This window comes from Periplaneta americana, chromosome 17, assembly GCF_040183065.1.
Source record: "Periplaneta americana isolate PAMFEO1 chromosome 17, P.americana_PAMFEO1_priV1, whole genome shotgun sequence".
NCBI classification, from domain to species: domain Eukaryota; kingdom Metazoa; phylum Arthropoda; class Insecta; order Blattodea; family Blattidae; genus Periplaneta; species Periplaneta americana.
Window position 1 is genome coordinate 118,971,525 of NC_091133.1, and position 16,485 is coordinate 118,988,009.

Consider the following 16,485-nt stretch of genomic DNA (forward strand, 5'->3'; position numbering starts at 1 on the left):
ATGATATCAGATCGCAGCACTGGCTACCATCCACAGGACCCTACAAGGAACTGGTAAGCATAAGAGACCGGAAGAAGAAGGAGATAGACCTAGAGTTCTACACCACATCAGCCATGCTAGACGACAGCTGGACCAGGGAGTGTAGGAGCCAGAGGCACGTGACAACAAGACTCGCAATACAGTAGAACCTCTATTATCCGTGGTAATGAAGGGGGTGGGCTGAACGGTTAATCGAAAAAATCGGATAATTCGTACCATAAAAAGTTTTCGTAAATTTAGTTAATAATAGGCCTACTTACACTTTGTTAATTTCCTCTATGGCCTTCTATTTAACACGCTAGGTAGTGGATCACAAGTTTATTAATTTAAATCTCATTGTAAACGACAGGTTTTTAAGGGGTAGGAAAGCTTCTTGTAATGACTACCTGTGGAAAGATGTGAATAGTAGAGGTCTCGTGTTGTAGATTTACATACTTTATACACTAAAAACTCATATCCTGTTGTGAGATGAGCTACAGTTTCTCTTTCCCCAAACCACTCAATTATTTACTTTTTTCGATACTTAGCACAACAAGATTTCTTTTGACACCCGTAGAAGACATTTTATATAGAAGTTATATAGTACGACAACTCGTATAGTAGACCATACTGTGTAAAAATAAAGGCTTGTAATAACACCACAGTCTACTATATACAGTCACGAAGCTTGAGTTTTGAGGGTGCTAGAAACAATAGACTGTGCCGGTACTATTTCGCATTATCTTTAATGAGGCGATATTAGCAATCCTAGTGGTGAGCAACTGTCTAATGTTTGCATATTTATTACGTATTGAGCTTCGTGACTGTATACAGGGTGTTTCAAAAATATGGGGCATAATTTCAGGTATGTATTTCCCACATGTAGACAATCAAAATAGTTCATTACAACATGTGTCCTGAAATGCTTTATTTCCGAGTTATGGCCTCCACAACACTGAAATTCACCGGAACGTTTTTCTTTCCGCAGGTCGTTGCTGTCAAAGGAGACATTAAGAGGGCACTGTGACAGTTCATTCCGAGGCGAAGGTTACATTCAGTGTTGTGTAGGCGTTGGTTTATTCGTCTCCGGTGCCTGATTTGGAATCCCTTCGGAATCGAATTGTGGCATGTTCTGAGGACATACGCAATATTCCTGGAGTTTGGGATCGTGTTCGCAGGTCAATGATACATCGATGTGAGGTCTGTATTCAAGCAGGAGGTGGACATTTTGAACATCTTCTGTAATGACAACGACCTGCGGAAAGAAAAACGTTCCGGTGAATTTCAATGTTGTGAAGGCCATAACTCGGAAATGAAGCATTTCCGGACACATGTTGTAATGAACTATTTTGATTGTCTACATGTAAGAAATACATACCCGAAATTATGCCCCGTATTTTTTAAACACCCTGTATACTAGACTGTGATAACACTCTATAGAAAAAATATAATATGCTAACACAATGTACAGTAGGTTACTTCATATACAACTCTGTAGCAAAAAAAAAGCGAGAGAAAGACAGACGGATAATCCACCAATCGGTTAATAGAGTGACGGATAATCGGAGTTCTACTGTACACGGGTTTCATCATAAAATATGTGTGAACAACAAGTTCCATGAACCGACCGAAGACTGCAAATGTGTGCTGTGCGGGCAAAGATGTAGGAAATACCACATCATAACGTGTGCGAAGAGAGTTGAACCAATAACAGACTATGGCAAAGACTAAACTTGGACATTAATGCTCAATTCGAGCGCATTTTTCTCATTATTATTATTCTGTCACCAAACACACTTCGCAATTCATGTATAGAATTCGCAGCGATGTGGGCTGTAGCTGAATTCTGCTGAAACCAGCCGCTCAATCGTTCATTTCTTATTACTTGCGGGAAAAAAAATATTTAAAATTGTTGTTGTTTTCTAATGCCAGGTGTTTGACAATAAAGTCATTTGACCTCTTGCACTCCAATATTTTTCAAAGATATTATCATGACCAGCCACTGAAGCACAGATTTTGAGGTGTTCCGAATCCATTTCTTGGTTTGAGTTGCACAATGGACAGTTAGGGGACTGATATATTCCAATTCTATGCAGGTGTTTGGCCAAACAATCATGGCCTGTTGCCAATCTAAATGCAGCTACAGACGATTTTCGTGGTAAATCGGGAATTAACTGTGGATTTTGATGCAGACAGTTCCTTTTTGCCCATGGGATTCTGTTATCAAATTTTGTTTGTTGAAGTCTAAGTATGTAGATTTAATAAATCTCTTCACAGAGTAATACGTAGATTTAGTAACAGGTCTGTAAGTAGCAGTGCTGCCCTTCTTTGCTAAAGCATCCGCATTCTCGTCTCCCAGGATTCCACAGTGGGATGGTATCCATTGGAATACAATTCTTTTATTGAGTGATATTAATTGAGAGAGCATTTTAGTTATTTCTGCTGTTTGAGATGAAGGTGTGTGTTTAGAGACGATTGATAGAATAGCTGCTTTGGAGTCTGACAATATAACTGCATTTTTAAATTTACTGATGTGGCATAGAAGATTCCTGGGACTTTCACTTATTGCAATGATTTCTCCATCAAAACTTGTTGTTCCACACCCAAGAGATCTATAAAGTGAGAAGAGACAGCACATAACACCTGCACCGGCACCTTGTTCTCTGGAGATAAAGGATCCGTCGGTGTATAAATGAAGCCAGTTTTGTGGAGAGTATCTAATATTAATTGTCTCTAAAGACAATTGTTTTAGTATTTCAGTGTTTACTTCTGATTTCAGTATTTCTTCTGTTAAATTTAGATTATATTCCATATTTAATAGAGTTAAAGGGTTTGGTTTAATTTGTAGGTTTTCTTTTAAATTCGGAATATTGATTTTCTGTTCAAAATTGAAGTTATATAAACGTGTGAATCAACTGTTGTGTCGAAAAATATAGGACCGATAATTCTACTCGCACTCACTGCACACCAAACCCCAACGTTTGCAGCGTGGTGAGGAACTTCATGAATAATATGGGGATTTTCGGTAGCCCAGTATCTATTGTTCTGAGTAGAAACGTGACCGTGAAGATGAAACCATGCTTCATCAGTGAAGAACGTTAAAAGTGAGTCCACGTCGCCATTATGAACGGACTGCACAAAACATTTGCAATAATTAACCCTGCTTACAGGATCTTGTGGTTGTAAAGCATGAACTACAGTTACCCTGTACGGCTTAAGTTTCATATGCGTTCACAGCTCACTGTTCTTAACATAGACCTACATATACGAGCACTCTCCACAATTTGTAAACCGAAGCAAAAATACTAGATAAATGAAAACAAGACAACTATAGTTTCATTTCCGAAAGTGGATGACGTATTGTACACTCTGGTACAGTCCTGATACATAGCAGAATTTTTTTAGAATAAAGTAAATAATCAGTATACATACAGGATTATTGCCTGAAATAATATAATAGAATTTAACGTAATGCTTACGAACTATTTCCGGTCTTGCTATGGTTCCTTTCTTTTGACTAGTTTCAATTATCTCGGTCGAAATGTAACCAAAATTCTGGATCAGTGAGTAAAACAAAGTTAATTTGTTTGCAGGGATGATCAGGCTTTCAGCTTGGTGGCCACGGTGCAAATCGTTGGAAAGCGGGACCTCAACGTAACCTTCTCCTCAGCCCGTAAGTTAACGAAACCGTCTCCTTTGCTTTCAGATGATACGGAATGAAACATTTTTCGTAATAAAATCTATATATATAATTTGAACTGGTAATGGAAATTACGAGAAAACGGCTGAACCGATTTTAATGAGTGACCCCTCATTTTCATGCCTGGCATCCAAAGTTTTTCGGAAAAGTAGTAGTTTTCAATGAAATGTCAATTTTCCTACATAATTTTCCTATTTTCCAAAATCCATCTGTTGTCAGTTTTGAGAACTAATTTTACTGAATCACGGCCGACTTGATTGAATTTCAGAACAAAACAAAACACACACTACAATAAACAATAGGCTATTACACGAAGGCCATGACCTGCAGGATTGCCGACATATTTAGAGCTCAATTCAATTTGTTATTAAAAACTGATTCTGCAGTGTATAATTTTCTGAGTGCAGCTGTGTATTGGATATTCAAATCTACGAAACCTGAGGTGGTTTGATGACATTATTACCATTAGAAATTAAATATTATTATAGTTAATATCATGATGCCTCTATTTTTCATTAATTGTACATAATATTGATGCTATATTGATGACATGAAAGTGAAACGTTTTGTGGTTATGTAAGTAAATGTAGAGAATATCTTAATTTAGATCTTCATTTCTATAATTTACTGAGTGGCTGCTGTATATAACTACAAAACTTAAATAAGATAATAATATTGTTATTAAAATCAAATATTTTTATACTTATTAACCCAGTGGGGTTGGGTCTTTTTCATATACTTAATGGCGGTGTAGTGTAGATATCGACATGTGTCATTGTCTTCAGTATTGCCTCGAGAGAGCGCAAAAATTACAGTTCCTAAGGAAAGATAAAAAGGTATTACTTACTGATAAAATAAGAGGAATAGAAAATTTTGTAGTCTCCAGATCATTTCAGCAAGATCTCTTAGTAGGATAAAATGATTTTACGCTCTACATTTCAAGTTCTACATGCAGCAGCTATACGAAAATGCTATTGTTCGAAAGCTTAGCAAACCTGACATTTTTTTTTTAACTTTTGCCTACAATCCACAATGACCTGAAATAGCTACTGCTATCGTCCTGACACTGATACTTGCGTTTTCGCGTTGAAACTCAAAAACTGAAGTTGGATAGGTTCAAGAAAAAATATTTGGCCTAAAAAAATCCATTCAGAGGGAGTATGTTTCATTATTATGGAAGCAAATAACTATCAAAAAGACAAGTATTCTTCGTTGAAAATAAATCTGAAAAATTTTTATTTGAATATCTAACGAACTTAGTTTGCAGCAGCATTTGCTGCACAAGCCACTAGTAGTGTATAGAAATAAGTGAGAGTTTCAATCTCAAAATGAAAAGTACCGTACTTTACAGGAGGCCTTGACATTAGTTTAATGGAATACGTTTACGAACATGTTATTTGTGTAGTATAATTAACATTCTCGGAACGAATATATTTCTTTTTGCTTCTAGAGTTAGAACCAATGCTTATCTATCTTTGGTGATAGATATTGGTATAAGGAAATTTAACATGTTTGTCGCGGAATTTACAACAGAAATAATACTTCTTATCAGGCCTAATTGTTTGTTTACTTAGTTACCACATATTCAATCATATAATTATACAATAAATCATGATTTTTGTACTTGTCAAGATACTGAATGTGAAATTTTGTACTATGACATGCTTCATTAATAACTTAGTGCATTAATGAGAACTTCAATTTATTTCTCTACAATTTACGTTCATTTTTTACCAGTTATGTAAATTATACTAATTAATAATAGTCAAAATAGCCAACGGTGTGAATATTGTAGTAAACTCTTCAAATGTGTAACCAGCGAATAGGGATTATAAAGAATGGACACTTCGCGTCGGTACCTTTGATGCAGCAGGACTGATTTCAATTACCTTCAAGCCAACTAGAGCGTGAGATTCTGCTTTCTCCCTAGAGTTGGCACTGACATCACACCAGCTAGCAATCGACATAGCGGAAATATAACACATATAATTAATACATCTAGGTACATTATGTACTCAAATAAAATAAATTGCATCCATAAAATAATAAATCCGTCATTAACTGTAATGTGTAGATTCTAGAGTTCCTTTATAATGAGAGTTGAGACGTTGACCCCAACAACAATTAAAATATGTAATGATTTGATATCACTGAAAATGGAAAAACAAAACTCTTATGAGAAGTAAAATTATATACTTATATTATATTATATTATATTATATACAAATATTAAACGAATTTGATACATAATTTTATAATGTATTGTATTATTTTATAATATAATTTATTATATCTGAAATATAAAAAAAAAATATTATTACAACTAGTTTGTCACTGAGAAATAAGGAAAAGCTGTTAACTTGAATTTATTTGAAGCAAAGCGTTACTGGATTATGCAATAAGGTAGGCGATGTTTGAATCCTATGTCTCAACTCTATTCTCAATTATTATCTTAGCCTATGCTTGATTACACTAATCTCTAGCGCTTGAAAGTAGAACTAAACGCTGGCGCACAGAGAAACAAAACACAGGAAAATTCGCTCAGTGTCCATTCTTTATAATCCCTATTCGCTGGTGTAACCATTCATATAAGCAAAGCGCACCCTGATGTTAATCGGAAGGTCATTATAATTGAGGCGTTCAGAGCTAAAGTGGATCAAGTCACAAATTTTCATAAATCAAGTTTAATTCATTTTGTTATTATCTGAAGTTGGATCTTTTCCGAGCAGCAATTAATCAAGTCTTAATTCAAGCATTCGCCAGTAGGTGACACCAGTCACTTTTGGCTCAGATTATTTTTTCACGATGTTCTGAGCTATAGTGGATCAAGTCACCAAAGCGTTGCATCAATTAACATAAAAATTATTTATATTTTATAAATCTATAATTTGAGAATGGGGCAATAAAATTATTGCTAGTCAAATTAAATAATCCACTAGAGTAAGTTAAGTTTAAGTTCTATTATCTCAAAACTATGTCTCATGGACGTGATCCACTTTAGTTCTGAACGCCTCATATATAAAGATGATGGAAACAAAACAACTAACCAGTTGAAAGGACATTCCTATGCATCAATTCCTGGGAGAGAGGAAAATGGGAATGATCTTCGGAATGCTGAGTTACAGTCTCCACCACAAGTCCACCAAATGGTAAATCTCAAGATATTGTAGAATTTGAAAATAAGTTTAAGGGTGTTATTAATAATGGTGACGTGGAGGAGTCTGAGAAAATCTTTGTTAATTTCATTCAATATTTGGAAAAATGCTATTAACACCTTGCCAGGTCCTAGAATCCTGCAGTACTACGTTATTATAACAAACGTAAAACCCATAAGGAAACAAAGCATATTTCCCACTTATCTACGAAAAATCCTGGTAGATTAGCTGCAAGAAAACGAAAAGGAAATGAAGAACGATATTAATATGAAGTGACTCAGTATCAGTATTTCAATCAATCAATCGTAAAGTGGTGAGAAACATAGTCAAAATAAGGCACAGATGCATTATAAGGGCCATTCTCCTTATTGGTTGAATGGTATGAATGCTACTATCGATATGTATTGTTATTATCGACATACACACAAATTCCACGATTTTGGACATCTGGCCGAAATCTACGGCTGATCACTAGGATCCAGAATACAAAGCAGAGATTAAATTAGAAATAAAATATGATTGCGGAGAGAATATGGAACAATGATAAATTTAAAAATAAAGTACAATTTGAATAATTTCAAGGGAAAAATTGTTCCGGGGCCGGGTATCAAATCTGCTTTACAGGGAGCCTTACCTGATAGACTAGATTCGCATAATATATACGTCACTGTGTACGTTAACAGAAAACCACAATTCCAAGCCATACAGAGAATGTGTGCACTCGATGTGGGTCTCTGGCGTTTCGTCAGCCCACGCGAGTTGTGTGGATATAGAGGGAAAAGTTGAGACGGTGTCGGGTGGAGTTCCCGGGTAGCTCAGTTGGAAAGAGCGCTGGTACGTTCAACCAGAGGTCCCGGATCGATACCCGGCCCCGGAACAATTTTTCCCTTGAAATTATTCAAATCTGCTTTACAGGGAGCCTTACCTGATAGACTAGACTTGCACAATGTACAATTTGATTTCGCAGAAACATGAGATGAAAACACATTGAAGAGTAATGAAATGAAGTAAAAAAGAATTACGTAGTGTTATACAAGTGATTGTGTAAAATGGATAATGAATCTCTCAATACCATTAGACAAATTTTGTTAATGTCCTCATTAGAAAATTTAAGAGAAAGGAGAATGGTTTTGGTTAACTTAAATGAAGTTCCCCTAGAGCCAAAAAGAAGCCCTTTCACTTCCCATGTATTAATATTCATTTTGTATCTCTCACTGAAGTGAGGAATACGTGGGTTGTAAATAGACTTCTTTTCATCGTTAACGTTATTGGTTTGTTGATTGTCCTTCTCAAAACGGACAGTGGGGTCAAGAATGAGGCTTCTTTGATTCCGGCGATCGATGGCTATAATGTCTGCTCTTCTCGTTGACCCATTCTTAGCCAAGCAGTGCACTTCTTCGTAAACCTCCCACTTTGCCTGCCGAAGAGTGGTTGCGATTGAGCTTCTCACTTTATGGTGGCGATTGTTCCTCAGTAGTTCTCCTTTAGGGCAATAACCCAAAACATGCCCAAGGGTTTCTACTTCGCTGCATCCTGGATGACGACACTTTTGATCTTGAAAGGAACGACCTGGCACCGATCGTACTGCTGCGATGTTTGTGGACATCTTTATGGCATTGGTCCACTCTGAGGATGATATCCCTCTTCTGTTACTAATCCAAGAGTTGTTTTTTGGATCTTCACTGTAAGTTGCCAACTTCTAAATTAACAGTCAGTTTTATATTGTTGACTTGTAGCCTACTTCAAAATGGAAATAACGCCAAAAATATAATATAAAGTGACTAAAATCACATGAATAATAAACTGTTTAAATTTTTTTATTCAATTTTTTAATTTGGTAGCATTTAATGCTTATCGAATATCGAATGCTAAAAACGCTAATCGAACCATCACCTTTTTTTGCGTATAATGTATGATGGGTGGCCCATATAATGCATAAAATATGTAAAATGCTTATTAGTACTATTTCTGAATATTTTACAAATAGGTTTGTTAGAGACTTGACCCACTAGAGTTTATTGATCCTATATCTTCAGAAGAGGAGGTATTCAGATATCTGAACATGATACAAACATGGCAGTCTAAAAAATTTAAGTTGACACATCTTCTGGTCCGGATCCTTCGTGTAATCTTGAGAACAATCAAGGAACTAAAGACGAGTAAAGTACTTTGCTTACTAGCTAACACAATACTCAAGTTTAAAATATTGTGACAGCGACGTGAGAATCGAACTCACGACCAGCGTCCCGCAAGAAAGCAGATCGCACAGGCTCCACGGAACATTGAGTGACGTCGCGCGGTGGAGAGAAGAGAGAGGGTGTATTACGTCAACGCGACGAGTTTGCGCGCATCTGGTGCTGGTAGAGAGGAGAGGGCTCTGGATTTCTCTGGAGTGCCATCTCTAGAGACGCGTGGAACCTTCGAGGCTACGTCGCTGTGGTTATAAATTACGGACGCGAAGGAACGACAGCAGTTTGCAGTTTTAGAGTTTTTCAGTTATTCAGTCAGTGAGTAAGCCAGAGCAAGCAAGCCAGCCAGCCGGAGTTCGACTCGAGTGTGCGTCCGCATCTGCGTCAGCATCCGAAGGCCTGAGTTCGAGTGCAGTGGACCGCAGTTGGAGGGACCTGAGTTCGAGTGCAGTGGACCGCAGTTGGAGGGACCCGAGTTCGAGTACAGTGAACTGTCTCTGAAGGTCTGTGGTTCGAGATACCGTGAACTCGAGTGACTGAGATAGAAGAACTGTGAACTGAGAACTGGTAGTTCTGATTTGTAAATAGTGCTTTGTAAATATTAGTTAAGATTAACAGTTCATTGTTGTTCGTACTAGTCCAAGTAAATTGTCATTGTCGTCGGTGGAGTGCTATAACGAATACTGTGTTAAGTGAAAATCCAATTGTTGACGAGAGCGTTTAAGGCGAATTGTAGAAAGGAATTATTGTTGTGACGAATAAATTACATTGTGGTTACTAATAAAATTCACAATATGTCTTTATTTTCTTATGACAGCTAGGGCAATTTTACTATTTGAAGGCGGTGAAGAAGACCAGTTGACGAACTGCAGGTCGATATCAATAGGATTTTAAATAGTTCATTTTTATTTCATATTGTATACTTCACAATTAATCGATTTAAAAATAATATTTATAAAGTTGAACGTTTCTTCATTTAAGAATAATTAATCTACATAAATATTTAATCGTTATTAAATAACAAATACATAATTTCTCCTCAAAATGCAAGTAAAACAAATTAGATTACTTGCATTTTCTCTTACCTGATCCTTCTAGTAACAGACTGTTTCCTGTAACGGTTAAATATCTATTTACCTTTATTCATTTATTTATTCTTAATTCTATACAGAATGTAAAACAGACTACAGAATATAATTAGAAGAATAGAAATAGAATAAAATAATACATAACTATGAAAAAAGAGGATACAATAATATTAATAAATTTAAAGATCGTGGATTAGTAATAGAAGAGGAATATCATTCAATGCCATAAAGATGTTGACAAACATTGCGGCAGTACTATCTGTACTAGGTCGTTCTTTCCTAGATCAAAATTTCAGGACACTACTTTCTTTAAAAAATATTGAATTACATGCCCTCTGATACAACTGAACATTATGAATAATTATTCTTAAATCTCTTCTATAACAGTTATGTCATAATTTATGTTCTTTTGTCAATGAACCTTACTTGCAGTATTAGAAGACAAATTGCTGAGAGAAAGAATCCAATTTAACCTTTAATTAGCATCTAGATCTCTGAGAATGTGACATCAGAGCCTTTTGTGCGAGATCGTGCGTATTTGCTTGCTTTCCGCACAAAACCAATACGCGGTAAGTGTGAAATACCACATTCAGTATTCCCAACGTAACACACATAACAATTTCCCTATTCTTACCGCTTAAGCGTCATATTCATTTTACTGCTTTAGGCTTGTAACATATTATTTTTAAAGACGTTCAATATAGTACTAATTATAAATTGGAAACTTACCACTGCAATTTCACCTAAATTGCACTGTTAATTATTGTTTTTAAATATTTGCAAAAATTAAGTAAACACTACAACACCACAAAAGTTACTGCATTTGTAATGCAAGTAACATTAAGGAAGCCGTGAAAAAATCAACAAGATTCCAGACTCATCATAGACTGGGGAGAAAAAAAAGACAGACGTATATCACGGCCTGCTGCAGTGTAGTAAACACAGAAAGCATTTTATAGGAACAATGTTGAAGATAGATATATTTGTTTTCCAAAGTTGCCGTCATTGAACAGAAACCAAGATGGAGATTTCATTGCAACTAATTAGAAATTCCTCTTTCAGGTATGTAATAAACGATCTCCGCACAAAATAATGTACGATACACGAGCGGTATGTTTGTTTTCATGTTCTCGGAAATTACAAAAGCTCAACTACGTTTCGCTTTTTCAATCTTTTCCTCGAACATGAAAACGTCAACATACCGCTCTTGTAACGCATATTACTATTTCATTGCATTTTTAACTATGTCCTGATTATACCTATTCAGTGTAAAATACTACCATGGCAACTAAAACTTACCGTTAAGCAAAGCCTGCATGGCGTAGTCAAAAAACAAGATACAATAAAAATATAAGGAAATAGTGATATGCGTTACAAGAGCGGTATGTTGACATTTCATGTTCGAGGAAAAGATTGAAAAAGCGAAAATAGTTGAGCTTTTTTAATTTCCGAGAACATGAAAACAAACATACCGCTCGTGTATCGTACATTATTTTGTGCGAAGATCGTTTATTACATACCTGAAAGAGGAATTTCTAATTAGTTGCAATGAAATCTCCATCTTGGTTTCTGTTCAATGACGGCAACTTTGGAAAACAAATATATCTATCTTCAACATTGTTCCTATAAAATGTTTTCTGTGTTTACTATACTGCAGCAGGCCTTGATATACGTCTGTCTTTTTTTTCCCCCAGTCTATGATGAGTCTGGAATCTTGTTGATTTTTTCACTCCTTCCTTAATGTTACTTGCGTTACAAATGCAGTAACTTTTGCGGTGTTGTAGAGTTTACTTAATTTTTGCAAATATTTAAAAACAATAATTAACAGTGCAATTTAGGTGAAATTGCAGTGGTAAGTTTCCAATTTATAATTGTTACTATAATAATTTAATAATAATAATAATTTATTTATTTAATCTGGCAGAGCTATATTGAACGTCTCTAAAAATAATATCTTAAAAGCCTGAAGCAGTAAAATCAATATGTCACTTAAGCGGTAAGAAGAGGGAAATTGTTATGTGTGTTAGGTTGGGAATACTGAATGTGGAATTTTAGACTTTCCGCGGATTGGTTTTGTGCGGAAATCAAGCAAATACGCACGATCTCGCACAAATGTTTTTGATGTGACTGTAGAATTCTTAGTGAATAAATGTCCCTTATCCTTAATCGACTAACTTTTCTATTTCCAGCACCCCAGTTCTCTGGCCTGTCGACCATATACTACGTCATAGCTTGGGACGAAGAGCAAGGGTACGAGATCGTCGGTGGATGTCCGTCATTGCTGAATGAGCGTAAATATTTTATGTAGAGACATTCATTAGTACAGTATTTTGCGGACGGAGGAAACTTTTGTGCAAGTTATGACGGCGATAAGATGATGTCGACAACCACAATACATTCCGGGTGGTCTAGCAGCTGTCCTACTAGCCGATGGGTCCGAAAATTAAAAAAGAAGAGAAAGCGTTGGATTTTATACTGCGATGAAATACCTAGTATGGCTTCTTTCGGAAGAGAAGTAGGGCTAAGATTCCAGTGTCGCAAAGAACTCAGAAACTGATAAAGGGCTTCGGGCATAATTTGTCGGCCATCTTGTCCAGTTTCAATTTGGACGCAGAATAACTCTGCAGTTGCAAGCGTCGTTCATTCTTTAATTTGTTACTAATATTCCTACTACTACTACTACTACTACTACTACTACTACTACTACTACTACTACTACTACTACTACTACTGATACTGCAACTATTATTACTACTGATACTGATACTACTACTATTACTACTACTACTGATACTGCAACTATTATTACTACTGATACTGATACTACTACTACTAGTCTACTGTTCTTACTGCTATTACTACAGCTCTACAGCTACTAGCGTTGTTGCTACTACTATCACTACTACTACTGCAACTACAATTACTGCTACTACTGCTGATAGTACTGCTACTACTACTACTGCTACTGCTACTATACAGCTACTAGCGTCGTTGCTACTACTATCACTACTACTACTGCTACTACTCTTACTGCAATACTGCTGATACTACTGCTACTACTACTACTACTACTGCTACTATACAGCTACTAGCGTTGTTGCTAGTACTATCACTACTACTGCTACTACTCTTACTGCTACTACTGCTGATACTACTGCTATTACTATTCCTCTACCACTACTACTACTGCTACTGATACTGCAACTATTATTACTACTGATACTACTACTATTACTACTACTACTACTACTACTGATACTGCAACTATTATTACTACTGATACTGATACTACTACTATTACTACTACTGCTACTGCTACTACTACTACTACTATACAGCTACTAGCGATGTTGCTACTACTATCACTACTACTACTGATACTATTCTTACTGCAATACTGCTGATACTACTGCTACTACTATTACTGCTACTGCTACTGCTACTATACAGCTACTAGCGTTGTTACTACTACTATCACTACTACTACTGATACTACTCTTACTGCAATACTGCTGATACTACTGCTACTACTATTACTGCTACTGCTACTATACAGCTACTAGCGTTGTTGCTACTACTATCACTACTACTACTGCTACTACTCTTACTGCTGCTACTGCTGATACTACTGCTACTACTATTACTCTACCACTACTACTACTGATACTGCTACTATTATTACTACTGATACTGATACTACTACTGATACTGCAACTAGTATTACTACTGATACTGATGCTACTACTACTATTACTACTACTACTATTACTACTGATACTGCAACTATTATTACTACTGATACTGCAACTATTATTACTAATGATACTGATACTACTACTACTACTACTACTACTACTACTACTACCGTAAACTGGGGTAAAGAGGATCACATGTGGTAAAGTGGATGATATGTGTATTGCCTAGATAAGGCAGCGCCACATGGATCACACATGAAAAGAAAACCTTTCTTCTATAAGTGCCACTAAAAATAGTTTTCTTTGCATGTGTGATCCATGTGGCGCTGACTTATCTAACAATACACATATGATCCACTTTACCACATGTGATCCTCTTTACCCCAGTTTACGGTACTACTAGTCTACTGTTCCTACTGCTATTACTACTACTCTACAGCTACTAGCGTTGTTGCTACTACTATCACTACTACTACTGCTACTACTATTACTGCCACTACTGCTGATACTACTACTACTACTACTCTACAGCTACTAGCGTTGTTGCTACTACTATCACTACTACTGCTACTGCTACTATTACTATTACTACTACTGCTACTGCTACTGCTACTGCTAGCGATGACAATAGTTATTGAACTTTAATGTCAATGTGTATAGTATTGCACAATTACACAGGATACTCCCTCTGATTGAGGTTCTGGCTGATATGTAGCCTACATCTATTATCAGTCAGTACATCTCACTTGACGATATGTGTCAGAGGAAGAACAAGTGTTTGTATGCATCTGAAGTCTGATTAGTTTAATATGTAGCTAGTCGGCGATGTATGCAATGGAGGGGGAAAGGAACTGGCCAACGTACCCATTATCTCCTGACTTAGTTGCCTCATGAGTGATTCCTTATAGGGTCAAACCTGTTTCCGACAGTTGACTAAACCACACAGGATACAGAGGAGAGTGATAACACAGAACAAGAAAGAGCAACAAGGAATGAAAGAAGACAACGAAGGACAAGATAAAACATCATAAGACGACATTACACAAGACAAGATAGTGTAACACAAGAAAGGCAAGACAATACAACACAAACCAATGTAATGCAACACAGTACAAGCGAGCACAAACACAAGACAAAACAGTTCAATTTAAAAGAGAAAACAACTCTGAGCAATAAAATACAGAAGAAAAATAGAATATTTTGCTTTAGTTGCGGAACACAAAGCTGTTTGAAATGACAACAAATATGAAGTATGTAAGTTAACGTACAAACAGGGACAAACTGGCAATTAAGATGTCCTTAACGAAACCTGAATAATAACACTAAGGAATTAGGCGAGAGCACGTGCGAAATTGGATTTAGTAGTGAATAGTAATTGTAGGCATATAGCGAAAAGAAAATTACGTACCAGTCACCCATTTCCTAGTTCAACAGATCAGAGATCGTTGTTGAAGACAGGAGGTGCTCCATAAAAAGTCTGGAAGGAAAGTCGCTGAACCTCGTCAGCTCGAGAAGGACTGGAGCGATGTAAGAGGCGTTTTAACAAGGGAATGAAGAGATAGCGAGCTTTGTGGAATGAGTATGTAAAAAAGGAAATGTTGACAAAGGTCATCATAAGGAACTTGTTTTTTTTTTTTTTGTTTTTAGACATGTAATTTAAATTATTAAGCTATTCAATTACACTATAATTTTTTATATGTTTTCACAGCCTTGATGTGGATCGGGTACAGGGAGTATCCCCCATCGGAAGCCAGTCTGGAAGCTTCTAAAGCCGCTCTGAAGAAAGCGGGTCTCAAACTGGAGGACTTCGACGAAAACTGCGAGTAACAGAATGGTCCACCACCTCCTATGGAACTATAAGTTGAAGGTTGTTTTCGAATGTTTGTGTCTTTATCCTACCTACTTTTCTTTCCATAACCTATGGTGGCCACATGTTCCTTGAAAACTTAAGAAAACTATGTAGAAAGCTTAGAATAAAGTTTGGAACTGGAACTGCACATCTTCCGCACGATGCCTCAGATTCTTTTTCAGGCTATTCATTGCCTACGCATCTACAGTCAGGCCTTGTCTCACAGCTGAGGTCCATACTATACACTAGTGACTAGCAACTAGGTGACTTGTAAACTACACCCTAGGGGCCTTTGGAAATGTATGCTTGTAATACGGCCTTCTTCATAGATTAGTTTTCTTTGGACAAGAAAAGGCCTCATGGCCTTAACTATACGACAATAAATAGATAGATAGATAGATAGATAGATAGATAGATAGATAGATAGATAGATAGATAGATAGATAGATAGATAGATAGATAGATAGATAGATAGACAGACAGACAGACAGACAGACAGACAGACAGACAGACAGACAGATGGGTGGTTGGATGGATGGATGGATGGATAAGTAAGTAAGAATATAAGTAAGTAAGAAAATAAGTAGTAAATAAATAAATAAATAAATAAGAAAATAAATAAATAAATAAGAAAATAAATAAATAAATAAGTTAATAAATAAATAAATAAGTAAGAAAATAAATAAATAAATAAGTAAATAAATAAATAAGAAAATAAGTAAATAAATAAATAAATAAAGAAGAAAATAAATAAATAAATAAATAAAATAAACAAGTAAGAAAACAAATAA

General features: G+C 36.0%; 1 protein-coding gene across 1 annotated transcript; it reads left to right on the forward strand.

Moving 5' to 3' along the window:
- On the forward strand, nt 1–16,103 carry LOC138692765 (uncharacterized). Its single transcript, XM_069815959.1, has 4 exons — nt 1–53; nt 3,612–3,691; nt 12,340–12,441; nt 15,554–16,103. Exons 1-4 carry the CDS (start codon nt 1–3, stop codon nt 15,670–15,672), a joined length of 354 nt encoding a protein of 117 aa, XP_069672060.1. The 3' UTR covers nt 15,673–16,103.
- The last annotated feature ends 382 nt before the right edge of the window (nt 16,104–16,485 follow it).